The sequence below is a fragment of the Buteo buteo genome, chromosome 2 (genome assembly GCF_964188355.1).
Source record: "Buteo buteo chromosome 2, bButBut1.hap1.1, whole genome shotgun sequence".
Lineage (NCBI taxonomy): Eukaryota > Metazoa > Chordata > Aves > Accipitriformes > Accipitridae > Buteo > Buteo buteo.
The window spans coordinates 78,753,672-78,780,642 of NC_134172.1; the positions used below are offsets into that span (position 1 = coordinate 78,753,672).

Consider the following 26,971-nt stretch of genomic DNA (forward strand, 5'->3'; position numbering starts at 1 on the left):
GAAGCCTCACGCCGCAGTTCCCAGTCCCGGTGAGACACAGCTCGTGTGCCAGACACAGCCGAGCCACCAGCTCCGGGGGGCGAAAGGGGGGACATCACTGCAGAGCACTGGCACGCTCAGCTCACCCACGGCACGGGCTGCAGCCAGCACCCAGCCTGCCTGCACCCCAGTTTGGGCACCCCCGGTTCCAGCTTACCTCCCAGGGAACAGGGGCACCTAAAGATGCAGCGGGGCTGTGTGGGGAGACCTAGCAAGACCCTGCTCTCTCCCCCTGCTCCCCTCCCTCATGCTGCCCAGGGGGACCAGCACCATAGCCCCCAGCCCAGCCTCAGCCTCCCGCTGCTGCTATCTTCCTCCTCCTCTTCCCTCCCTCTGTAGCACACCACAGGGCTGTGCAGGATGAGGCCCCCCCCCACCACGCACCCCCAGTACAGGTGACAAGGTGACTGCCCTGAGCACGGGGACACGCTGATCTGCAGGAGCAGCACAGGACTTTTCACTTTTATTATAAAAATATCTTGCAAGCAAAAAGAAAAAAAAAAAAAAAAAGTCTGTACAAGCAGTCACACTGTTCTCAAAGCAACGCCAGGCCCCCCCCTCGGCCCCCCGCCAGCCCACTGCTGCAAGGCCACCCGGGTGCTGCGGGAGCCAATGCAGGGTGCTGGCCCCATGCAACGGCCCAGGGAGGGGGCACGTAGAAGACACTTGTCCCCACGGGTGGGCTGGGGGAAGCCCACCCAGCCCCGACGGCAGAGCTGGGGGGGGTCATGTAAGTCTCTCCATGGGGTTGAGGGGTCGTTACCGAGGCCTCGGTCTTAATTTTGCACTTCTTATTCTAGTGTTAAGTACACAGCAGTACACCCACGTACAACACGAAACATTGGGTTTTAGCTCTAAAAATTAACAGTTACATGTCAAACAGTCAAAACATGTTACACGGTACCTGCGGGGAGCTCCCGGGGGGAGCCAGGCTGGCGGGGGCACCCGCAGCCCGGCCGGCGTGGAGCCGCACGCTTTGTACAAGCTTGGGGCAGCGCTGGTGGGTCCCGGCGCGGGGCAAGGCTGTGCAGATGAAGATGAGGAGGAGGATGCTCGGTGCCAGGGAGCCGTGCCCGGAGCCTCCCTGGGTGGCAGGATGGGGGAAAGCCTGCAGCAAGGGGGGCTCGGCTCGCCGGCCTTCCCAGCCTCATTGGCCTTGGTGCAAGACCGAGGTCCTGCAGAAGGGACACTTGGGAAGAGAGAGGTGGACGCTTAGGTCCTTCCTTTAAAGCCAGAGTTTGTTTTCCAGGCGCCGGTGGCAGAGAGCCCCAGAAGGCAGCGTGGGGGCCCCGGCCGGTCTCTGTGGGGTCAGGGCAGCTGCGGGAAGCCGTGCAAGCCTGGCCGGGCAGCGGCATCCCCATGGGAGCCGGGCATGGAGGCACCGTCCCCGTCCTCGCAGTCCGGCCGGAGCTTCCCGAGGAGCCGCTGCTCCGCTGGCTTAACCCGCTCGCGGGCAAACCCGGCACACCGAGGCTGAGCAGCCCCCGTGGCTGCGGGGGGATCCCGAATGGATGGAGCCGGCAGCCCCGGGACCAAGCTGCCCCGCAAAATTGGGTCTCTGCGGATGGGAGCCGACCCCCCCCCAGTATCGCGGGCTCCATTTCCATCCCAAAACGCGGGTACCGCAGCGCGTCTTCACATCGCTCTCGGTGCTTCCAAGAAAATCCTCCTGGGGAGGAGCGGAGCAGCTCCCCGCGAGGTGTGGGGGGGGGTCCCGGCAGCCGCTGCAGCCCTGCTCACTTCCTCGGGATCTGGACGCTGGCGTACTCGGAGCCGGCCTCCTCGGGTTGAGGGGCCGGTCGCCTGGGAGCCTTGCTGAGGTGTACCATGTCCAGGTCGGCGTAGGTGAGGTTGTCATCGCCGGTGGGCCCCCGGTTGGTCTGGATGCAGGCGTACTCCGACTGCTGGCTCATCTCCACCATCCGGCGGACGGTCTTCCTCTCTCTGTCGAAGTTCAGGTCCGCGTAGGTCAGGTTGTTGGGGTCGGATTCCTGCGCGAGACACCAAGAGTTCCTCCTCTGGGAGGACGAGCGAGGAGCCCCCCGTGCCCACCCGTGCCCCAACCCGAAGTCCCACGCTGAAGTCAATCCCACTGCGGCTCGACCTGGGGCAGCTCGGTCTCTGCTTGTACAGGGGGAACGATGCCAGCAGCCGGCTGGGACGATCCCGCAGCAACGCTTTTACCCTGCGCTACGTCTTCAAGCCACCAGCCACCGCCGCAATTCAAGAGCCACCACCGCAGCTGCCCCGTCACCCTGTCCTGGTAGGGATGGGCAGGGGCCAGCCTGCCCAGCGATGCCCACGCAGGAGCTGGCAGCGGCTGGGTGGGATGGACAGATTGTCGCTGATCACGACTTTGCTCGTAACTGCGTCACCAAATGCAAAATAACTCCGCAAATAGCCTGGCTGGCTATCGCACAGCTGGTTCTCCAGGCAGCACAAACCCAGACTTCCCTGGGAGGAGGAGGAGGAGGGAGGGCGAAGGCAGAAAAGGCGCTGGGAAGTGGCTCCCCCATCCCTGGGGCAGCTTCTCTTCCCTCTCCAGCCACAGCGTGGAGACATTGAGATGTTTCACAGGGGAACCACCACCCTCCACTGGAGACAGATGTTTCATGCAGGAACCACCACCCTCCACTCCTGCCGCTGGTGCCTCCCCGGCTGCTCTCCCTCCCCGGGTCCCGGGGTTAAAGCAACACACCTGGGTAGTGGCCTCGCTGCTCTTCTCCGGCTCATGTAACCTGAAAGGGGGAACAAAACAAGTCAGATTGACTGAGTGCTCTGTTGCCTCTTCCCTAGCGATGGAGCAGCTGGGGGGGGTTCAGATGCAAAACAAGGTCCTCGCAGCAGCACCCAGCAGGATGAGTCTTCACCAGTGAGCATTTGCTCACGTACTGGTCCAGCTACATCTCTGGACGTTGGCGACCCGGCTCCCACCCGCTTGTTCAGCCTCACCAAAAGCCAAGCGTTTGGGTACAAGATCATGGCGGGGGCAAAACCACAGCTGGGGAGACCAGCAGAGCCTGCACTCCTGCCTTCCCTTTCACAACAAGCTTTTGGGGATCCAGCTCTGTTCCGATCCCAAGGGATGCCATTTGCAGGCTGGAGGCATCCGGCTCAGAGCACCCGCCGGTTACTCAGGGACTAGAGGAGACCAGCACTTACCTAGCAGATGGCGAGCTTTTACCTGTCAGAAGAGAAATAGTTTAGGAAAGAAATAGTTCGGGAAACACCATAACCCCCACCCCGCTTCCCTGTGCACACGAGCCCCCATGCAGAGACTGCTGCGAGAGCAGATACATGTCTTTCCCAGAGGCAAGTGTCTGCAGTTTTCTGGAGTTTCATTCCCTTTACCGCAAGACTGCTCCTGGCAGAGGGCAGGAGGTGCAGGGTGGTGGGGGGTGTCAGACATTTTACGTACAAGGAACAACAAAAGCATGTTTGACTCTGCTCCTGGCAGGCATTGGCACGCAGCAGCAACCAGGCAGAGCTTTCCCTGCAGCCTGCAAACAACCTGGGCAGCTCCGCTCCATCCTCCCCTTTGGGCAGGAGCTGCAGCAGCACAGCTATGAATTCAGCGTCCAAGCACTGATGCTCGAGGCAGAGGGAGAAGGGGGTCAGGAGCAGCTGCTTCCCTGCCATGCGCTTGGTTTCCTTACCCTTGCTCTGTTTTGCTCGGATGAGGTAAAGAATTGCAGCCACCAGCAGTGCCAGCACAGTGCAGACCACTCCCACCACGATATAGATGAGGAGCAAATTGTCTGAAACATGAATGAAAAGGGTCACCATGGGCCTGAAAACACTGGTACCGAGCGAGTGCCTGCAGCCTTACAGCTGGGGTTGGGCTGGTGACACCTGAAGCACCAAGGATGGCAGGTCGGTACCTGCCAGCATCACACCCCCCCCAGCCCCCCAATATTTCTGTCCTTGAACCAGACTCTGGTGGGACTTTGAGATTTCTCAGGGGGGTGACATTTTACAGCCTCCCCGGCAGGGACCGCATCCCAGCGGCTCTCACGCACCGTTATTTGTCTGGGTCCTGTCGCTCAATTCCCCCTTGGCTGCGACAGCGATCCACAGGGTGGCCGTCCCGCTGATGGAGTCCCGGGCATCGTGCACCACTCGGCAGGTGAACACGGACCCATTCTTCTCCTCCGTCGCTTGGACCTCCACCAGGCTCCTCAGCTCAAACAAGCCCCGGGGGGTCTCCACCGGCTGGGAGGTGTCCTCCACCTTCATCTCCATCCCGTTCTCCAGCCAGGTGACGGCCACATCTCCTGGGTAAAACCCCTTCACGTAGCAGGAGAAGTTCATGGTCTTGTTCACCTCAACGGGGCTCGGCACACCAGTGACCACGCTGACTTTGGGGGAAACTGGGAAAAGAGGCAGCGCCTGGTGCCTTGCGTCCCCTGGCTCTGCTGCCCACAGGGTGCCCTGTCCCGGGACCCCAGCCCCACAGGAGCTGGGCACCCCGAGCGCCGGTCCCCCCCCAGCCCTCACCTCGCAGGGCTTTCCTGAGCTGGTACATCCCCCTCAGCGGGGTTGTCAGCGTGGGGTGCCGCACCTCACAGATGAGCTGCGAGCGGACATCGTCCTCCTGCAGTGTCACCACCGCAGTGCTGGACATGTCGTAGGAGGATTTCGTCTGCCCAAGGGTGATATTGGGTGGCTGAACTGAGATCCGGTCCTTGTCCTTGAACCATTTCACATCAATCTCTTTGGGGAAGAACCCTCCGGCCGTGCAGGTGAAAGGCACCCGTTGCCCTGGCCCCGTTCTGTTGTCGGGTCCGGACACGACTGGGTGGGTGGGTTTGGCTGTGGGGAGAAGCGTGGGGCCGTCAGACCGGGCTCTGCCACCCCCACCCAGCCCGGGGCTGCAGGGACCGGGGTCTCCCATGGGGGCACGGATGTGCCTGGGGATGGCCCGTGGGACCCTCTCCTGGGACCAGCCCCCGAGCCCCTTCCCCATCCCCGCTCACCCCAAGCGGAGCCCACCGGGCTGGGATGGGTCAGGGGCTGCTCCCGGCAGGGCTGGTTCCCACCGGGAGCTGCTGTGGGAGCCCCACTCACCGTGCACGGACACCACTGTGCCCTTTCCACGCCGAAACACAGCAAGACCGCCCACCCGTTTGTCAAACTTCACGCAGTAATAGGTGCCGGCATCCTCGGGGCGAACATCCCTGATGTGGATGCTGAAGTCTGTGTTGGACTCACTCGCTACCTGCGTCACGCGGGGGAAGGTGCCCGTCTGTTCATAAACGGTCTCGTTTCCATCGTCCCAGCCCTTCAGCCACTTCACGGGGCCAGTGGGACCAGTTCCAGACATGGTGCAGGTCAGGTTGAGCATCTCCCCCGCTGTCACCGACACCTTGTCCTGGGGTTGCTGCAGCTCAAAGTCCGGACCCCCCTGGGCACCCGCACCTGGGGAAAAAACCAGACCGCGTCTCATCTGGCACCGCACACCCGGCCAGGTTCCCCACCTGCCCTCCCCAGCCACGGGACGGGCTGAGCACACAGCTCTGGTTAGCAGGGACCACGGGCGACGGGGCTGTGCCAGCCCCACGGAGCCCAGGGGAGAGAGGCTGCGGTTACGGCAGCAGGCACAGACCTCTGCCCGCAGATCTCAGCCGCAGAGCTTTGCTAGGTGACCGCGTGTCGTGCTCTGTACAGCTAAAACATTGAGCAAATCCCAGCTGCCCACACCTGCCGGCCCCCCCGTGCTGCCTCCCATAGCCGCTCAGCTTTGTCAGTCAGGAGGAAAAGAGGGCACAAAATACAAGGCACTCTAAAAAGCAAGCTCCCCTCACAGACGCAGATGCGATACCATATTTTCCACACGGAATCTGTCCCATTTCTCCATTGAATCCGAGCCCTGATTTGTTCCGGCAGCGCACAGCCATTAGCCGAAGCCGGTGCCAGTCAGGCACACGCCATTCCTGCTTGTCACCGACAGAGGAGAGCAGTCCCCTTCGAAGCATCTCAGCAGCGAGGCTCCCTAATCCAGCTGACCGCGTTGCACCACCATCCCAAGTGACCCCCACCTACGCACCCATGGGTCCCAACGCACCTTCCCGCATGCTCCGTCAGGCGGGGAGAAACTCCCAAGGTCTCCAGGAAAACTGCAAGGGCTCCGCTCTGCCTGCGGGCAGGCAATAACAAAATCCATCTCGGGTGGACCTGCAGCCAGAGCTGGCGGGGACGGGGGTCCGAGCTCGCTGCCGTGCAGGTGTGACGCACCAGGAGCCGGCCGGCTTAGCCCCCAGTAACCAGCGATGCCGCTGCTCCCCGCTCCCTAAAAACACCTGCAGCAGCAAAGCGAGCCACCCCATAGCCTACACAGCCCCGCAAGGGGTTAATTTTGGCAACGCTTGCCATGTCAATATAGTTATTGCAACTGAACCGAATAATATTTCAATACAGGTCACTGTTTAAAAGAACATTTTTAAGCAACGTGGGGGAGAGGTGGGAGAAGCACTTAAATCCGCCTGCTGATAACAGGGGCCAGGCACTGCTGACCGCTGCAGTCCTGATTCTGGCAAGTGGCACGCAGAATCGGTGTCACGGTCATGCAGAGACCATCACGTTTGAGCAGGTAACTCCTGCTGCAGCTGAGCAGCGTTGGGAGCACATGGACCAGCATCCCGGGCGGGTGGGAGCTACACCAGCACAGCCAGCTCTTCAACCTTGTTGGCTGGAGGGCTGCAGCTGCACCCCACATCTCTCACACCAGAAAAAACCCAGGGCAGCAACTCCTGCAAAGGCTGCCCTCGATAATCCCGCAGCCAGCCCCAGGATGGGACAAAATCCTTGGCTGGATGCTCCCAGGAGAACCCGCTGTAGGACGAGCTGCTCTGACCCCTCCCGGTCACAGCTGGCTCCCACAGAGACTGGAAAGGATTTTTGGCTGCTGTTAATCCCTTCTGACTTCCAGTGGTATTTGATGTACCCACAGATGTTCTGTCTGTGTAATTACTCAATCTCCATGGCCAGAGTTACCAGGAGCACAGTGTCTCCAGACTCCACAAGTTAAGGGCTTTTTGCCCAGGGCATTAATCGGCTGCATCCCCAGCACAGGCTGATGCTCGCAGCCGAAACCTTCGGCCCTTGGTTGAAGCCATGTCAAGGCTAACGTGGTAGCAGCACTTGACACCAAAACAAGTTTGTCCCATAAGACAAGCGCGGAAGGATGAAAACCTAGTTTGTGTCACGTCCGAACGTGTTGTTCAGGCTGAGCCTCGGTCTTGCGTCTGAACAGCGGCGGTCCAGGCTTTTTTGCAAGGCGAGCCCGTGTTTCTGGGGTGACACCCAAATCGAGGCGACCAGCCCCGGAGCAGAGCCCCTGCCCTCAGCGGGGGCTTGTGCATCCCACATGCAGAGCACGGCGGGGATGCAGGGCACACGCCGCCGGCTCCGCAGCTGCGGCATCTCCTGAGCTTCTCCATCGCCTGCTGCCCCCGGACCTTTCGCAAGAAGCGGTTGAGAAACGCGCAGAGGAAGTTTGAAAGCACAGAAGCACCATCCGCCTCTCATCATCCGCCTCTTGCCGAGCCCCCACACGGGGATGTGACACAGGCGGGGACCGGGCTGCTCTGGGCACAGGGACCGGCACCCCCAGCCACCCACCACACAGACCCCCCCGGCCCCTTTGCATGCCCAGAGCGGCCGTGTTGCTAATTGCTCGCTTCACCAAGTCGGGCAAACGAAGCCCACCGCTCGTTAGCAGGTGGCATCGCAACGCAGCCAGGGCTGTGCACCTCGTGCACGGCCACAAGAAGTGAGGGGGACGGGAGCCAGGCCCCCTCCCCGCCGCAGGGGCTCTGTGCCCCACGATGAACACGTCGTCGCTCGCTGCTCCCCTCCGCAATCCTGTGTAAAACCAGCTTCTGTGGGGCGGTGACCCCCCGTGTCCCCTCAAGGGTCCCCTGCGCTGGAGCAAGCTGCCCCGCGCAGCCAAGCCCAGCCCAGCCTGCAGCGAGCCGAGCGCTTCCTCCTCATCCTCCCTCTCTCCATCTGTTATTCCCTCCACAAGACACGCACCGTGCCGGCAGGGAGAGAGACGGGGAAAACACCCGCTTTGGGGTCCCGGAGCTGACCCGGAGCGTGGTCAGGGCGAGCAGCACGGGCATCGCTCAACCCCAAAGCGCATTTCTTGGCTGCAGCGATGGGGTTTCGGAACAACATCTGCAAAAGCACCGGGCAGTTAAACTGAGCGTGGCTGGCAAGGGCTGTAGCTCCCCGCCACCTCAGCACAAGGCTCCTGCCTTCCCGGGAATCACAGGGATTTATCTTTGCGGGCAGCAGGGATGCCTCTCCGAGAGCCCAGGTTTGCAGTCGGGCTGCGGATGATCCGCGTGCATCTCGCGCCACCGAGCCCGCATCACCTCCTCGCCTGGCAGCGGTGTGCGAGCACCCTGCCTGCTCCCCGCGCCGAGGGATTTGCAGGCAGAGCACGTGCTGTCGCCCAGCGGCGGGGCCGCTGCCACGCGGGGCTTTTCGGGTGGTGCTGCTGCTCCCCAAACAGCCCCGAGAGCAGCCGAGGAACAAAGGGGCTTCTTCACGCTGCCTCTGGTGCCGCCTGCCAGGAGGCTTCGCTGGCAGCTCTCAATTTCTCGGTCACTGCGGAAAAACGCTGCGTGGCTCTAGGTAGTCTCTCGGATTAGGATTAAAATGGGGCTTTTGGGGTATTTTGCCATGTGTTCTGCCGTGAGCCGCCACGCTACTTCAGAGACTTTCACACGCAGCTCTGCTCGGCCAGCGCTCTCCAGATCACCCCATTCGGGGTTTGCAGGAGATCAATTATACACGAGCTTCAGCCATGACATGCCACGTTAACACCACATCACCCTAACGAGACCCGCTCGCACCTCTCGGCCGAGGAGCACGGGTCCCCGTCAGACCACCCGGCTTCCCCACCTGCCTACCCTGCACCCAACAGCCAGGACCAGCCCGACTCGCCGCACGCTCAGCACCACCTTCAAACTCCAGCAGCGGCGCGCAGAGCGATGCCCCCACCCCCCTGTGATGGGAAAACACAAAGGGGAAGTTGATAGAAAACCCCAGAATATGCAAGTTAGAAAATGCAAAGTTTCCCTCCCTTCCCCCTGAATGCAGCTTCTCCTTGCACCCAGCAGAAGATGTCTCTCCTCCTTCCCCTTTCTGGGTGCTCGCCCCGAGAAGCGGTGGGGCCAGGAGCCCGGTCGAGCCCCCTCCCAGCAGGTATTTGCCAGCAGCATTTGTGCATCAGGAGCGGGACGCGGCAGGGGGGTCTTCGTGCTGCAAACGCACGGGACACGCCAGCATTTCTCACCGCAAGCACCGGTTCGGTGCGAACCTGCTTCCCACCTGCACATTCACAGAGCCACCCGATGACGCTGTTTTCTTCGACTTCGATTTCAAACCACCTAGAGTTGGAGTGTGATCCTTTTGCCTCCAGGATCAAGGGGACTTCAGGTACTCTGACCCTGTAATCTGCTCTATCCTACACTCCAGAATTAGCAAAGGGTTTTAGTGACCTGAAAATCACCACCTGACAGTTCCCACGTAGGTGGAAGCACCCTCGCAGCACGGACCCAGCGCACTCCCAGCCCAGAGAAGAGGCACGAGCACAGGCATCGTGCTGCGCCTGGTCTGGCAGAGCCTCCCTCCTGTTATTCAGTTTAATTTGAGAGCAAAATAATCCCCAGCTCTCTCACTGCGGTGCAAGTTTCCATCTCAGTGACACATTTTTTTTCCTGTATTCCACCTTTTGAAGTATTTGATACTGAACAGATTGCAAGAGGCTGGGGTTTAATTCAGGAGAGGCTGCTTGGATGCTTCCTGGTAAAAATAGATTTTTTTTTATTTTTTTTTTTTCTTCTGAAGGAGCCGGGTGAGGAGCTCTGGGATGGCAATGGGAGGGCTGCATGCTCCAGAAGCAACGTGCAGCTGGTCACCGGCATCCGGAGCCCCACGGTCACTCACTGAAAGAACGGGCCGACAGGCAAGAGAAGCCCCAAAATAATCCTGCTGGAATTTCACCTGCAGCAGGGCTGCCTGTGGGGGAAACTAACAGGTGCCGCCTATAAAAAGGGCCTGGAATCTGCAGTTCAGGGGAAGACAAGAAGAAGAGAGACCCAGGGATAGCTGTCGAGCACTATGCAGATCCCAGAGCAGCTCGGGGACGGTTATAGTAAAGGCTATATTTTACATACATGACATCAGAGGAAGCCTCGGATCACACACAGCCACCATTTGCAAGCTTCCCTCCTACAGCATTAGCAGAAATTCAGCTTGAAAGTCAGAGCCCCACAACCAAACAGATTTCCTCTTCAGAGGAAGCTCTGGGAAGTGCAGCCGAAACCCTCCATTGAGAAACACCTGCACGGAAGGGTTCTGCATGAGACAGATTTTGCAACAGGGCTTTGCAATTTGGCTTCCCAGCATCTCGCTCCTCTTTGCCCTACAGGAAGATCTCCTGCGGGACCTTCCCTTTTCCCCTTCGCTTCTGCAAAAGCGCTGTTGGAGCAGCCGCCCTCCGGCAGCGCAAGCCTGGGCCAGCTCTTCTGGAGTTCAGGCTTAGTTGGAGCCATGGCCCAAGAGGGTTCACTGCAGGGTCTCCACTGCACAGAAAAAAAAAAAAAAACAAACAAAAAAACCCCCTGCATATTTGCACCTGAGATCAGGGATGCAAACCACCTCGCAACCCAGGGCTTTCTGCCCTAGGATGGTTCTTCTGCCATGGCTGGTTTGAAAAAATGGGGTTCTTACTCCAAGGCCACATTGAAACAAACTCAAGAGCTTTGCTCGAGCCATTCTTTCATGGCATGAAATCACGGCGGTTCACTGAGAAGCTGCGCTCGCCGCCAAAGCCTTCTTGGCTTTCAGCAACCGGGAGTTTTCAGCTTGGGGCCAACACTTCTCAGTTGTGATCAGGCAACTCAAAGCAAGGAGTGTTGTGCTGAAAGCATTTGCTTTCTGCTCAAGTTTGCGCTCAACTCTCTGCCCAAGTAAAGCTTCGCTGGTAAACATTTCCAATGGGCCTGGAAGAGTACGGTTTTCTCCCACGCGGGATGGCGTTTCACCCGTGTGGGAGCCTGGCCTGGGCTATTTGCAGCGGGATCTGGCCAGAAGGTGTGAAATTTGGACAGACCAGGCAAAAAAACTCAGCAGCAAGATGCTCCTGAACATGCATTGCTATTGCCCCAGGAGGTTTGCACAAAAAGCACCTTCCTGGAGGTGCAGACAGTGCTGGGCAGGAAGGAGAGTGATTCCTCAGCAATATTGCCTGAGATGAAGAGCACCGAAACGAAACATCCTAGAAAGAAAACGTCCTTGAGAGCAGCAGCCACCACAGGGCTTCGTTCCTGGTGGGGCGAGAAACTTCCCACTGCTAGCGAGGGAAGGGAAACAGCCAGGGAACAGCACCCACCCTGCTCATCCCTTCTCACGCTGCATCCCCGAGCTTTTATAAGGGACCGGTGGAGCCGCAAGCCCCGGGGAGGGCTTGGGCACCCGAGGGGCCAGCAGCAGGAGCCCGAAGTGACCCAGGGCGGTGCTCGCAGCAGAGTTGTGTGGTACAAGGTGCCTGGGAGGATGGTGCAATCCCACCGCTCTGGTGCTCAACAGTTGGGTAGAGCAGCGAGAACTGCGTACCGCTGAGGGTAAAGCAAGGGGATAGCAAGAAAAACAAGTTCCTGGTAGAGGAGGCTGGCAGCCCTTGCTGCAGTCTCCCCTCGCCTGCCCTGCCATCCTTCCCGTCTCCAGGCAGCCTCCGAGTGTGAATTTGGGCTGCCTGCAGAGATTTACCTCTCACATAGCTGGCAGGGGGTGCTAGCAAATGGGTGGAAACAACATGCCTCTTCACGTCCCTGCCTAATTCCCTCATCTCGCTGGCAAGGGGAATGTCTGCCTTGAAGTTTGCTTCTGGAGGAGCAGCCGAGCGAGGGCCCCTCTGCCATTGCCGCGCTCTAGGTCATCTCCCAGAAAGGTCAAACCAAACGTGCGCGGCGAGGCAGCATCATGTCGCGTACGGGAGGCGTGCGGCGGAGGGGCAGCAGAGAGGAGAGACAAGGATGGAGGAGAAAGGGGAGGAAAACAAAACAACACAACAAAAAAAAAAACAAAACAAGGGGAAAAAAAAAAAAGCCAAAACAGCAGGAGAGCATGGCTTACCTGGCCAGCCGTAGAGGGAGAGCAGCACCAGGCAGGTCAGCGGCCAAGCGGCACGGCCGGGGCCGCGGGGAAGCGGCTCCATCGTCGGCTCTTTCTGGGAAGCAGAGATTAGAGTGGCTTCAGAGCGCGGCTCCGGCTTTGGGTTTGGCTTTTTTCTTTTTATTTTTTTTTTTTTTTAAAAAAAAAAAAAGCAGAATTGCAGCTGGAGAAAGAAACCGCTCTTCTCAGCCCCAAAATGAGGAAGGAGGGCTGGGCTCCCGCCTTCCCCCGGCTGCGGGCGGAGAACACACAGAGACACGGACACGCGGGGCCCCACCGCCGCCCGTGGGCACCGACCTGGCCGGGCCCCGGGCTCGGGCTCCGCCGCCGGGCGGGCGCATGCCCCGGTGCCGAGCGGAGCCGCGCCTGCCTCCCCGCCGCCGACACCGCCTCCGTTGCCTTGGCACCGGGGTGGGATGGGACCGGGACCGGGGCCGGCCCCGGCTGGGAGAGGACCGACCCCTCCCCAACCCGAGCAGCCCCGGTTTAAGGCCGGTTTCCCGGTGGCGGCGGAAAAAAAAAAGGGGGGGGGGGGGGGGGGAAATCACGAAACCAGCACCGCCCGACCAGGAGCAAACTTGTTTTTGTAAGGGCACCCCGGTGTGCTGCTGCCTTAAGGTGGGCTGGGGGAGACCCCCCGGTTCCCCCCGGGGCAAGCCGAAGCACCCACGGCTGGCAGGACACGGGGGGGCCGGGGCGCGGAGGAAGGATGGGGCAGTGGCCCCAGTGCTTGGAAGAGGGTGGCTGGGGTCCCCGTGTGTCCCCCCCCCCCAGATTGGCACAGGCTTCGTGTGCCAGGGCCAGCACGGCCACAACACGCAGCGCAGCATCCCTGCGCTAGGACTGGGGTGCCGGGGAGCAGGCAGATTTGGGGGGGGGCCTGAACGTGCAGGGTGTTTTGTGTCACCCAAGGGACCACGGAGGGCCAGCGTCTGAGCTGGGACAGCCCACGGCAGAGGCACAAACGGTATTTTGGAGGTGCCACGTGGACAGGGCAGCCCAGCCTGTGGGGGTCAGGGCAAGGAGGGGACTCTGGTGCAGCCCAGACAGTTGGGGGGTGGATGGGGAGGGAGAGGAGATACCTGCACCCCTCTCAGCAAGAGGTGCCGGAGACGCACCCCGGGAGCACGGGGACATCCCCATGGTGTCCCCTCAGCAGGACAGGCTTAGCAGGAGCTGGTGGCAGGGAGAGGCGAGAGGGATGAGGCAGCTGCAATGGGAGATGGGGCTGAGAAAGGGTGTGGAGGAGGAGGAGGGTGTCTGGATGTGAGCACCCATGGGACGTGTGTCCCTACACCGCCCTGCTTCTCCCTGACACAAAGTCCTTCCCAGGGGAGGCACAAGGACACGTTCCCCACTGTCCGTGCCTGCTGCGGCTTCTCCCACCAGCCACGGGCATTTCAGCAAGGCCAGGACAGGGACCAGCTTGTTCCCCCGTGCCCTGCATGGGAACAGTCACCTGCAGCCAGCCCTGATGCTGGCAGCTCCTGGCAGGTCCCCAAACCACGCTCCTTTCCCCTCCACCTGCCCAGGGATGGGGGATACACACTGCTGAGCAGGGGCTTCCAGCCCCAGCACGACCAGGTAGCCCCCAGCAACACCCACCCGTGCCGCAGCATCCCGGATCACACCCGGCTGCTCTCCCACACCAGGCCGGACCCCAAGGGCAGCACTGGGTGCTGTGCCGGGGGGGATCGGCTGCCGGCTCCCTCCTCCCTCCTCCCTCCCCAGGCAGCCGCTGGGGCTGTCAGCTTTATTTAGAGCTTCACACAAACAAACAGCAAAGATATCTGAAGTGACTTGGCACCGTCAATCCGCGCACGGCGTCAGCCTGCGCGTGTTCCCGCCAGCCTCCCCCTCGGCCCCAGCTACGCCCATGTGTTGCATCCAGCCTTAATTTAGCTCACTTTGCTGCTGGGAGCCGGGACCGACCTTCCCCAGGCATCTGCACCGCACCTCCCTCCGGGAGCTCCCCCGGGCAGCTGGAGGCCAGTGCTGCTCCTACTGTAAAATAATTTGTGGCCAGCGTTGCTCCTGGGGAGCCCAGTGCAGCAGTTGTTTTTATTTCCCCTTTGCACAGCTGGCGAGGGCGTGAGCAAGCAGCAGGGACCCAGAGGAGACATTGGGTTTGGCCTTTGGCCTTTTGCACATGCAGCGTGACTTAGAAATAAATAATTCCTTCGCACAGGGATGGGACGCGGGTTTAGCGGTGGTTTGTGCAAGCCTTGCAGCTACACTGCCACGGGCGGTGCATCCCACCCAGACCAAATCTGGGAGCAGGCACCCTTGGGGCAAGCAGGTGCCCAGCAAGAAGGAAGGTGCCGGGGACGCGCTGCTGCCGTTCACAGCCACTTTCATGGTTATTTTTAAATGGAAGCACAGTTCCTGGAGGCCTGGCTGACTTCAGCCTGTCTGGGCTGTTCTCCCGCTCAGCACTGAAGGTTCAGACAACCTGTTTCGAGGCGATTACAAAGCGGAGACAGCCCGTACGCAAGCAGCCGCCGCAGAGCGCTTGGGAAGGAAAGTTAAGAGCTTAAAAAAGCTCTGCAAGAGAAGGTACCGCGGCAGAGCAGATGGTGCAGCGTGAGCTTCCCGGCAAGAGCTGCTATTGCTCCCCATTAGGAAGCATATGGGCAGGCTCAGCTGCCTCCCCTCCTGCCCACGGCCCTTCCACTTGGCATCGCAGGGGCCGGCTCGAACACGAGGAGTTTGGAGGATCCATCCCAGGAGGGCAGCCCCTGCCCCACGGGCTGGCAACGAACCTGGGGAGAGGAGCGCTCCGCTCCTTCGCGTGCCCGAGACGGAGCGAGAGCGCAGCATTTCGGGAGGTGCAACGCCGTCATTAGTAGCTCCCTTCTGCACCAAACACCCACGGCGAGCAGGAGGCTGCTGCACCGTTTGGCAGGGCAGGCAGCGCTGCCAGCACTTGCTCTGCCAGCATCTTCATCCTTCAGCTCAAAACCCCTGCTCCCCCAGGGATGATTTTGGAGCCCGGGTCTCCCCGACCCCGGGAGCCACGCAGCAGCCGACAGGGGGGACCGGGACAGCGTTTTTCAGGAGAGCTTTTTAAGAATAGGTTGTTTTTCACAGCTTTGAGGCACAGTGAGGAACTTGCATCATGCTGCCAGCACCCTGTTGGGGAAGGCACATGCTCTGGCTGGTCTGGGCTCACCCACTCCCTGCAGGGTTGGGTGCTGGAGGGAAGCTGGGCCAGGCAAAGGCTCCAGCCAGAGCCGCCACTGCTCCCAGCAGGGACCCAATGTGCTTTTTGCATTTCCCCATTTATCAGCTGGGCAGCTCTGCATGGGCAGCGGGGCCGGCTGCATGAGTGGCTTCCTCCCCAGGAGGAGGTGAGGACCCTTCCCTGCACAGGGACCCCCGGCCAGGGCAGCAGCACCCCATTTCTGGGAGGGACCCAAAAAGACCCTCTTGTCTGAGCCCTGCAGCTTCCAACGGGGGCAATTACAGCCTCACCAGGGCAATCCCAGCTGAAAGTCTTGCAGCACTGGTTTTGCCCAGACTGCTCTTTCATCCCCTAATTAGCAGCCTGTCTGATCCCCTCCCAGCACTGAGAGCCCACGGGGGCAGCAGCAGCTCACTCTGCTGAAGGGGGATTCACAGGTGATGGGAAAGGTTTGAGCTCCTGCCCTGCGGTGCCAAACCTGGGCCTGTTAACGAGCCGTGTTTCACTAATGATGGAGGTGACTGCAGTTCTTTCCCTGCCCAGGACTTTTCCCCTTGGGATCCCCACTCCCCAGCCCAGCATGGTGTGGCGCAGTGGGGAGGTCACCTATGGCCTGACCAACTGGCCACATCACACCAGGACACAGCGGCTGTCCCAGAGGGCTTGTGGGCTCAGTTCAGCCTCAAAACCCAAACCAGCAGGGAAAGCTTGGAGATAAACATAGGAAAAACACCAATACTTTGGACATCAGCCTAGAAATCACCCTAAAACAAGCATCCAGCAGTGCTGTTTTGGGGCCACAGGTGCAGAACCGTGCCCAAGCACCAGTAAGCAGCCAGCACCTATGGGAGCCCTCCCCGATAAACCCAAATAACACATTGCACACCCCTGACAAGGCACTCAGGGTTGCAGGCACTCACTACCCCGGGGAAGATCAGAGCCATCCAGTTGTGCCCTGGCCCAGTCCCAGCACCCCAGGAGATGCTGCTTTCATAGCTCACCCCAACAAAACAAGGTGTGTGACCACATCAGAGCACTGAGCCCAACACCCGCACGAGGTCTGCTCCCATGCACGCAAGCCAGCACAGCCTCACTACAGCCAGAGCGCAACGCGTGCGCAGGGCTGGGCACGCTCACCCCATCTGTCCTCCAGCTCCAAAGCCAAATTTCAAGACCCCTCCAGCCTACAAGCCAGGTGGACACATCCTACAGCCCTCCTGCCTCTCCCCAGCACCCTTCAAGCTTCAGAGTCAGCACCCTCGCAGGGCTTTTAGCTGGGAGAAAAACACACAAATGTCTTCTAAAGTAGGTAGCACCAATTACACTGCTGATATTTAGGGCTTCCAGCACAACAAATGGAGCTTCAGCTTCATTAGGTACCATGCCAATTTAATCCAAGACATCTAGTACAGAAGCAGCTTAAATTAGTTTATCTGATATTAACTTATAACAAGCAATATGTTAACATGAGGATGGAAAGAAGTGACCTGCAGCCAGCCCGTTTGCAAGGAGCAGCACACAGGAGCAGCCGAGCCGGACCGTGACCCGGAGAAGGGACAAAGGCAGCAGGCACCCCCAGCAGGAGCACCCCAGCCCTACAAACACAGATTTAAGAAACAGGGGTACGTATCATACCTGTCTGCTCACTGCACGGTCCTGCTGCAGCACCCACCACCATGAACACCTTGCAGCTGAAAATATGGGTGCCCAGGCACCCCCTTATGTGGGAGAGGCCCTGGGGGGGGGTAATGAGCTGCAGGTGCTTCGTTAAGGCTGCGATTGCCAGAAGAAAGGCAGGTGTGGGCTGTAGAGGCTGCTGTGTGAGCAGCCTGTACATGAGCTTTGTCCCTTACCTCTTTTTTTGTTGGGGGGCTCACAGGAACTGTCTGTAATCGCTTTGGTCAAGATTTGATTGTGTGACTTAGGCTTGAGCTGAGATATCACAAATATTTCAGGTCCTTGCCTGAGCTCTCGAGCCCCGGCAGTGCAGATGGTGCTGGGTGTGAGCGGGGAGGAGGCAATCCCCGGCACGGGGGGGTTCCGAGGAGGCCACCTCCGCGCACATCGGCCGGACCTGACGCCTGTTACCGCAGCCTCCTCGGGGACCCGTGCTCCTAATCGCAGCCCGCTTAATTTTAGTGGCCTTTGAGTGCTCTGCTGCGATCAGCTGGTCCTCTCCAAGTCCATAAAATAATTTTCAGGGAGGATGAGGGAGGGATGCTGGGACTGCCAGCCCCATGCTGGCCTTCGCTGGGATGAAGCGATGCTCCGAGTGCCCTCATGGTGTTCACGCAGAACCGGCAGAGCCCGGCCAGCGTCAGACCATCCACCGTCACCCGCCGGGCAAAAAAAGAAGCATGTGGGCTGCAGCAGGGACCATATCCACACTGCAGCTCGCCCGTCCGTGGGCCATGCAACGCTCCCGGGCTGCTCCCGCTCGGCAGCGGCACCCTGCGAGCTGCTGCAAATTGGGTAACTCCGCCAGGCTTCCTTAATGCAGCCCTGCAAGCTTCCGACTGGGGGAATTCCTCCTGGCTGTGTCAGAGCAGGAAAGGTGGTTTATATCCTGTGCCTGGCCTGGAAGTGGCCCAGGCTGACCTGGAGGCAATGGGCAGAGGGATGGGGTTTAGGATGAAAGTGCTGACGCACTGGGAAAACCTGGCTGCGCGGGGCAGCTCGGAAGGATGGGACCCGGCAGGGCCGGCGCTTGGTGCCCGGTTAGCTGCCGTAAGCAGTCGGAGGGCTGTGATGACCTTTGTTCGCAGGCAGGATCCTGTCCCTTGCTCTGGAGGAGGATTTGCTCGCCGGCTGTGGGTGCAGCGGGTGAGCAAAGCCCGCGCAGTCCCACGCTGCAGCCTCCCGGGTCCGCAGCACGTGCACAGCACCGGGATGGGGATCGGGGCGCGAGGCAGCTCCCACCCAGGGCAGCTCACTGGGGGGCACAGGGTGGCCCCAATCTTGCACCCCTTGTGCCAGCAATTGCAAAGTTCAGGGGCTGGGGGAATATCCACAGGGGCACAGCCAGGGCTCACCCCAGCTCTCGTGGGCTCCAGAGCCACAGGCTGCCGCGGTGGCAGCCGAGCGGTGCCTGCCCTGGGAACTTTCCCCATCCCAGGCTGGGCATGGAAGGGATGCTCAGCCCCTGGAGCAGCGGTGCTGTGGAGGAGAAAGTGGCAGGGAGGGGAGGGGAAGGGATGCCGGGGCAGCCAGGGAGCTCCAGCCGTGCACAGGACATTTTGGAGCTGTGTGTTAATTGTTGATGGGCTCCTGGGAGCTGTTTGAGCCGAAGCCTCCATCCCCGCTCCGGAGGGGGATGCTCTGCACCGCGCTGGCCCGCGGGGACGTGGTGGAGGTGCCCGTACCCAGATCCCCACGACGCACAGGCAGCTCCCCCCAGCCCATGGCCAAATTTATGTACTGGGGGCTAATGGGAAGCCTTGTCACGCTGACGCCAGACAAATTTACTTCACCCTCTCGAGCCTCTGGAGCTGCGGCTCTCCCCAACGGGCCAGGTCCCTGCCAGAGCTGCTGGCGGTTCCCTGCATCACATGCAGCCCATCCTCCTCCGGCTGCCCCCTGCTCTTAACTTGGGGGGTGCCTGTGCCATGCTTGTGCCCAGGGCCGGCCAGGGACCTGGCGGGACAGCCTGGAGGCCGAGGGCTGCGGGTGGGTGGACGGGGTGCACATGTGGACTGTGGGTGCCTTTGAGCCTACAGCCCCATGGAGCGATGCTAGAGAAGACCTTGGTCTCCCCTTGGCGGTACCACTAGGACCATGGCAGGGTGAAGAGCCTGGCCGAGGGAGAAGTGATATCATCTCGGTTTTCTTCTGCTTTTTTTTTTTTTTCTGCATCCTCTCAAAGTTCTTTGTTGATTGCAAATTGTTATCATGAAAGCGCATCCAATGCTGCAATAGCAGATAATGCTCCGCGCGCTCTCAGGCACGGCTGCTGTAACTCATTGCAGGCTGAGCTGCCTGATAAAGTCCTGCGGCAGCTGCGGATGAAAATAAAAATGCTAACGCGGGGGGATTTATCATGTTAAGCTATCTCAGCCCATCGCTTCCTGCTTGTCAGAGCTCTCGCTGGAGGCACTGGGACGGTTGTGGGACTCTGAAGCCAAGGCTTGGTGGGGGGATTTGTGCTGTTGGATCTTGGCCGGCCAGGCACTCGCACCTCCGGATCAGGGAGATGCCCCAGTGGAGGGCTGAGCCAGGGCGCATGGGGTGCGGGAGGCCTGGTATAACCCCACGTCACCCTTTACCGAGTGTTATTTTCAAGGCTGCTGAGAGATAACAGCGTGGCTGGCAGCGAGGGCTTTTACCACGATTATTTGTGCAAGTGCCATATCTAACGCATGGCGGTGAAAATGGCAATTGCATGGCGGCTGGGATGCAGGGGAGATGCAACCCCCCGAAACGACCAGACCCAGCCCTGGAGGGGGGTTCCTGCTGTCTTGACCAGTCCCCAGCACCACCAGTACCATCCCCAGCCCTGACACCAGGCTGTCCCCGTGGTGGCCGTCCCCAGAGTGGCTGTCCCCACGCTGTCCCCACAGCAGCCTCGCAGCTCGGGGGCCACGTGCCGGAGCTCGGGGCTGTTTGCTTTGGCCCCGTTGAGACCAGGCACATTCATGCTGCCTGACCCAGCACTCCCAGCTTCGCAGAGCCAGGGCCATGCTGGTCCTGCTGCTGGGAGCTTGAGGAAAACGCTTCTGCAAGGGGTTTGTGTTGTTTTGTATTTATTTTTTTTTTTAAGCTGAAGGGCAACAAAAAAGCAGGAGGATTAATTCTAGCTCTGCAAGATCCACCATGCTCCTGGTGAGTGCATTAGTCCCAAGGGTCTGGCCTGGCCCTGATAAGGAGCTGCAAATCAGAGCTGTGAAATGCTGCCGTCTTGTCCCGGAGCTCGGTCTCGAGGCTGGTGGGACTGGCACGATGTGGGGACGGGCAGCTGGGCCAGGGGCCAGAGGACTGCCGGAGCCGTGGAGGGGGCTCAGGGATTTAGAGGGTCTGTGGGATGTCTAACAGGTTTAGAAAATATTGCCTGGGATTATCTACTAGCAGTGGTGGCCAGAGAGGTCTGAGCTGAGACCAGCTGATGTCTCCTTTGGGGGGGTGCCTGCACATGGGAAGCCTGTTCTGCGGCTGCACGCAGGTGCATGCATTTGCATATGTGTGCGTGTACACGTGTGCGTGTGTTTGCTGCGTCCGCACACATGTGCGTGCATGTGGAGCGGAGACAGCTCTGGGATGGGGCTGTGGGTGCGAACGGGGCTGCTGGCCCGGTGGTACTGCAGGGTCTGAGCCGTGCGTGGACCCCTGTGGCTGCCAGCCCTGTGCTGGGTCTTGGGTGCCAGGAGAGAACCCGGAGAGCCAGTGGCAAAGCATCTGCCCTGCGACACGCACGAGGGATGCTCCAGCCTTCATTGCGCCGCAGCCCTTTGAAGCGGCTCCTGACCGCCAGCATTAATGATATCCACCCAATTAGCCGCTGCGAGCTCTGCCTAGCCCGAAGGATTAGCAAACGAAATCATCATCCCAAGGCATAAGCAGTTAACACCACTAATTAGTCATCGTGTGAATCCTAACCCAAACACTAACCCGGGCGCAGGCAGGGGGCTGCTGCTGCCCACCTGGCCAGAGCCCCCCTCGGCTCCTGGGGATGGGAGCTGTTTACGGAGAATTTGCCGGGCTCGAAGATGCATTATTTTTACACGTTGCCATAGTTACTGATACCATTATAAAATTAAGCCTGAACCTTGCAGAAGAAATGGATCTGTCAGAAGCAATTATTTTAGCGAGCGCGTTGTCGATCCCGCCGCGCTGCCCACCCCGCGGCCGGCAGCGAGGGGCCGAGCCCAGCCGGGGCGATGGAGCTCCCCACCGAAGGGTCTGCAGGGGCCGCAGCCCGCTAACGGGCACATCGCCGGGCCGAGGCGCCGGGCAGGCTGCCGGAGCACCGGACTCGCCTGGCCGCACCACGTTGGGAGCCGCCGGCGCCGGCGCAGCCCCTCTGGGCTGGCAGCACCGTTGGGCACGTCCAAGGCGAACAAAAGCCCCGCTGAGAGTGTGCTTTCAGCCCGTTCCATGGCTCCCTCCCGCAGCGCCTGCTTTCCCCATCCTCCTGCCTCTCTAAATATTTTTTCCTTTCCCTGCACTTCTCCTCAGAGGGACACTTGTGCCAGGCTCGGGGCACTGCCAGCACCGGGGCCGCCGCCAAGCACAGCCAAGCTTTAAGGTCGCTCCGTGCCGGGAGGAGCGGGGAGCCCCGGGGACCCCCGCAGTGTCCTGCCCTCGCTGGCTGATGGGGACACCCTGTGCTACCCTTGGGAAGGGGAGCTCCCCAAAGGGTTTCCCCATCCTGAGCAGCAGCCCCCGGCTCTTTTCCCCAGACAAAACCCTCCAGAGCATCCCCAGGAGCGTGTGCGGCTCACTCCGGGCACGATGCACATGTGGATGTCGGAGGGACCAAGACCATTGCAATGTGCCACCGAGAGTTGATCCAACATGGAAAGCCCCCGGCATCCCCAGCGCAGGCAGGACACCCCTCCTGCCTGCCTTGGGACCCTCTTTCGGGTGCTGGCAGGACTAAGCGCCGCAGCTGGATCTGCCCTCCCCAAGCCAGCTCAGGAGGGTGATTGTCTCTGAGCAATGTCCCGTCAAACACCGAAAGCACAAAATGAGTCTTTCTTAAGCACTGGATGTTCCTGTTTGTCCCACGGTCCTGGAAATCCCTCTTTAATAATTGCCAGAGTCTTGGCCTCCACGACATCCTGCAGCGAAGGTCCACATGGGCCAAAGGAGTGTTGGGCACAAAGGATTTCCTTTGAAATGTGTTTGACACTTTCATTTTCACTGCCTGCCCCGCAGGGTAGAAGATAGAAGAGATGGGGAATGGCCTGAGGGCAGCCCCCAATCTGCCCCACAGCCCCTCAGCTCCAGGGATGTAATGAAAATTCCAGGCTGGGCAGAGAGGTTCCTGGTAGCAATAGCTGCAATAGCACAACCTCCTATTAGACACCAGAGAATCCACACAGACAAGCGGCATCCCCCAAGCACCTCCACCTCTCCTGAGCTTGAAGTCCTGGACCGCAGCCTCGGGGGTCCTGGTTCACTTCCCCGTGGCTGCAGGGCAAGGCAGCGGCATGGGCACGGCCGGGCAGTGCCCGGGAGCCCACCTCCTCCCCAAATACCCTGGGGGTCCTGCAGGGCACCCCAGTACCATGGGCCGGCTGTCCCGTAACGCGGCTTTCACTGGGGCTGTGCCTGGGGGGACTGGAAAAATCTCTGCTGTGCTGGCGAGAGCCCTCACTACATCAGGAACCCAGGGGGAGGACGAGGCTGGCAGTGAGGCTGTGGCACTGAAACAGTTCCTATGACAACCCCAAATCCCAGACCTGTTTATCCCCTTTAATAAAAATCCACAATAACCATGAAACTGGGGAATAAGATTCAATAAGTAAGATGCGAAATAAATCAGGAACAGCGTAAAGCATGTCACCGTTTTACTTTGGCTCCATTCCTTGCTTTCCAAGGAAAAGCCTGAGAAATGAGGAGCTGCGAAGGGGTGAGCTGACGGGTTTGGAATTGCTGGGAGCAGGGTCTGGCTGTGCAGCATTCCAGGTCTTCTCCCTCCAGTTGCCTCTCCCGACAGGAGTGCAGCCCAGGGCAGTCAGCGGGCACAGGCAAGACCCGCGTGGCGTTTTTTGGGGACAATTCCAACCCCCTCAAAGTTCCCCAGCTGTTCCTCCAACTCCTCATGCAGCTCCCCGTCAGTGTCCTGGCTCAGCACCCCCATGGCATCACCTGGTCCCCAGTGGCATCACAGGGTCCCCATGGCATCACGGGGTCCCCGTGGCACCACCAGGTGCCTGTGGCATCGTGGGGACCCTGTGGGGTCCCTGTGGCATCGGATGCTCTTGGACCCCTGACTGTTTGGTTAATGGCAATGTGCAAAGAGACCAGCCTGTCTCTCCCTGGGGATGGGCTGGTGGCCTCCACGGTCTCACGGTGGCAAGGACAGGGATGGAGACAGGGATGGGGACAGAGCAGGAGCGCAAGGGCATCTTGGACAGCCACAAACTGGGCCCTTGGCTGGAGCTGCTGCCCCATCAGCCACTGGAGGGGACAAGTTGGAGCGATGCCGGTTCCTGGGAGACACGATGGCCCCTGGGCACCCATCCCTGAGAGAGGCACTGCCAGTGGGGGGGGGTCTCTGCTTCTCACTGTGGAGCTGGAGCATCCCAGGGCAGGGCAGGAGGCATTTATCCCCGTCTCTCCCCTTTTCTCCTTGCTCAGCCCTGGCTCCAGCACAAGCTCAGCTTTGTCCCGCTCCCCTGCGAGTGCTGCCAGCCCTCTCCTGTCCCCCCAGGACACCAGGGAGATGCCCACATCCCCCTGCTTCAGCCAGCCCCATGTGCTAGCTGAGACCATGCTCTTCCTCAGCATTAATTAAATCATTACTCCCCCTCCCCTTGCTGCTGGGGCCAGCCTCCTCCGTCAGTCAGTCGCGCTCTCCGGACTAATTGCTCTCTGTTATTCCATGTTTTCCATCAGAAGCTCATGCTCCCTGTTGGCTCTTGGCACAGCCCACGCTGGCTCCCCAGCACAGCACGGCACGCACCGCTGCCCCGGCAAGACCCTGCCAGGCCTCTCGCCTCGGCACCTCCAGGAGCTGTTTCCCACCTCCCGGCACTGGAAGCGGAGCAGATGCTGGGGTACCCCCCCGAGCATCCCCTGGCCCTTCCCCAGCTCCTGCTTTCTGCTTCTCCCCAGGGTGGGGGTCCATGCAGACCCCCCTCCACGGCGCAGCCCCTCCTCAACCCTGTTGCTCGGCTTTGCCGTCCCGTGAGGTCCTGGCACCGGGCTGGTGGGGAGCAGGAGCAGGACCCCGCACCGCGCTCCCCTGGCTCACAGACCACGCGGAGGAAAAGCCCGGCTAAACCCACCACACCACCACCCACGCACCGGGAACTTCTCGCCACAGCGGGGGCCCGCTGCCAGACCCGTTTTGCCGGGCCTGATCTGCTCCGCTTACACCCTTACCCCGGCACGGCACCATGTGGGTGTCCATGGAAAGGGTCCGGCGCTGGGACACAGCCCAAACCCCGGCTGGAGCTGGTGAGTCCCCTCCCCGGCTGGGATGCTGAGCCTCTCCCCAGCACCCATCCAGCCACCACCTCTGCTCCGCACCGCGGTGAAGCTGCTTTGCCCAGCCCCAGCTGTGGGCAGAAGGAGCCCGGTGGGTACCAGCCCCAGCATCGCTCGGTGCCCACCGCAGCCATCGCAGCTCTCGACCTGGCACAGGCACCCACCTTTCTCACTCGAGCACCCAGCGGGTGACTCAGCGGGACGTGACACCCGGCAGACGAGCAGTAAATCCCCGACCCCAGCATCGCCCGGCGCTGACCCCCAAGCAAGCGCAGCCCCCCGAGCAAGGTGCTCCCCGGCACGCTCCTACCTTGTGTCTGCGCTCGGGCGCTTGTTTGTGCTTTCACTGCCGGCACACCCTGGGCTGGTGGCTTAAAGGATTTTCCTATAATAACTACCAAATCCCTCCCCTGGGCAGTAAGCTGCAGACCTGGGCCCTTTCCTAGGTACAGAGCGCTCCACGGTGCTCTGCTCACTCGCTGCTTTGCATATGCTTTTATCAAATTGGATTTCCCCCCTCCTGACCCAGCCCAGTGCTTAAAAAGCCCTAAATCCCCTTGAATTTCATTTCCCCTTCTCTGCGAGGTCTATCCCCAGTTTCAGTCTCACCCACATATTTTACATACTCCCGCTCACGATCCTGATGTGAGCTTTCTGCGAGCTTCGGTGTCTTCCCTGCACAGAAGCCGGGCAACCTGTGTCCTGCTCAGAACAGCCGCCACCTTGGCTGGGAAACGAGCCGCTGCCCAGTGCGGCCATGGCTCCACTCAGGACCCAGTGCTACGGGAGGTTTCACCCCAGCACCCCCACCCCACAGCCCCTTGCTGCCGCTGGGGCTGGTGCAGAGGGGTCCAGGCTGGGGATGAGTGCTGGGGATGGCAGCAATGGACCCCTGCCCTGGCAAACTCCCCCCGCCACCTTGCCCACAGGGTGCTGAGCGGCCCTGAGAAAGAAATGACACAAAACTGTCCCCAGGGCACGTCCCCCAGAGCAGGAGATGCTTATTCAGTCATGCAAATGAATTTCAGTAGTGGCTCCTCTCCCCCATAACAATTCTCTCCCCGAGAGGATCTCTGCTGGCAAGCAAGGCTCCCCTGGGTACGTACACACACGCTGCTATTTCACGCTGTCTTGTTTCACTTCTCTTTTTGATTTCACAGTAAAAAGTAGATAAAGTTGGAAACCGACAACTGCAGCAGCTTTCAAGGTTACAGGCAGCAGCGGCTGCAGAAACAGCAGGTTCCTCTACCTGAAAAGCGTGTTTCGCCCTTAGCCCGTGCCCGCGAAGGGGGGGTGTTAGCTGGTGGTGGCACACGGTGCGGTGGGAGCACCTGCCGTCACGGGTGGGTGGGTGCTGGCACGTTGTGCCGGGGTGCATCCAGGTGCCGCAGCTGTGGCCGGCGTGGAGCGTACGCTCTGCGGCTTCCCACCACCGCCACGCTCCGTCCTCGGCCACCGGCCGCCTGCTGCCCTCGGAGGTCGGCACTGAGCATGCGTGCACGGAGCAGGAGACGTGCATGGAGCAGATGTGCGCAAAGCAGATGTGCACGGAGCAGATGTGCACAGAGCAGGGGTGTGCGCGGAGATGTGCATGGAGCAGGGGATGAGCGTGGAGCAGGAGACTTGCATGGAATTAGGGGCTGTGCATGGAGCAGATGTGCATGGACTGGCTGGGGCCGGAGCAGGAGATGGGGACGGGTTAGGGAGAAGGGATGGAAGGGCAGGCAGGCTAGTGCCAGCTGCCCTGATTTTAACACAGCATCAGGAGCTGCGTTCCCAAATACCGGCTCCTTTGGGATGGCAGGGAAAACCAGGCAAGGGCCAGTCCTTGGCCCATGAGCTGCAGCAAAGTGGCACCGAGAGCTGTTCCTGAGAGCTGCCCTGTGCGTGGTCAGAAGATGCAGGTTTGGTGGGAGCCGGGCAGCCACCCTTCCCTGGGGGAGCTGCCTGGGGGCACGGTGGGAGGTGGGAGCTGCCCGTGGGGCTCAGCACGAGCCCGGCAGCAGCACGAGGTGAGCTGGGACGAGGCTGCGGAGGGCACACGTCTCCCAAGGACCCTTGCTCGGAACACAGCGGGACCGGACAGCACAGCTGTTTGCTGGCTTTAATGAGGACGGGCTCGGTACGGTGACAAGATAACACAAATGACAGACCTGCTGAGCCAGGAAGGTGCCAGTGGTGGCCTGTGCTGGCGGAGACAGGCGCGCGTGAAGTCCTCTTGGTGTAATCGGCACTGAACAGCTTGCACAAGGCAGAGGTGCTCAGCCTCGTGGCTTGATCCCGTGTTCGAGATGGCTGCTGGGTCCTGGGAGAGCTGCTGCTGAGCCCTGGCACGGCGGGGGCTGAGCGGCCCTGAGCCTCAACCCGGCACCGCTGCTGAGATGGAAATGAATTAGGGGAGCTTTGCCAGCT

The 26,971-nt window shown here is 60.5% G+C and overlaps 1 protein-coding gene across 2 annotated transcripts; it reads right to left on the reverse strand.

Moving 5' to 3' along the window:
- Positions 1-474: 474 nt before the first annotated feature.
- LOC142027511 (tyrosine-protein phosphatase non-receptor type substrate 1-like) lies at positions 475-26,808 on the reverse strand. 2 transcript variants are annotated; one of them, XM_075021864.1, is made up of 9 exons: positions 26,713-26,808; positions 12,187-12,280; positions 5,107-5,457; positions 4,537-4,851; positions 4,059-4,409; positions 3,696-3,797; positions 3,202-3,223; positions 2,738-2,777; positions 475-2,030 (listed from the first exon to the last, which is right to left on the reverse strand). In XM_075021864.1, exons 2-9 carry the CDS (start codon positions 12,266-12,268, stop codon positions 1,776-1,778), a joined length of 1,518 nt encoding a protein of 505 aa, XP_074877965.1. In that variant the 5' UTR covers positions 12,269-12,280; positions 26,713-26,808; the 3' UTR covers positions 475-1,775. The 2 variants fall into 2 exon arrangements, with proteins under 2 accessions (XP_074877965.1, XP_074877956.1); XM_075021855.1 differs by lacking the exon at positions 26,713-26,808 and adding an exon at positions 12,523-12,717.
- Positions 26,809-26,971: the final 163 nt, after the last annotated feature.

Coding starts and splice junctions, on each gene's coding strand:
- LOC142027511 (XM_075021864.1), bottom strand. CDS start 12,268: ATGGAGCCGCTTCCCCGCGGCCCCGGCCGTGCCGCTTGGCCGCTGACC. Junction 4,852..5,106: donor CACAGTGGTGTCCGTGCACG/GTGAGTGGGGCT, acceptor TTCTCCCCACAG/CCAAACCCACCCACCCAGTC. Junction 3,798..4,058: donor CAGGACCCAGACAAATAACG/GTGCGTGAGAGC, acceptor TTCATGTTTCAG/ACAATTTGCTCCTCATCTAT.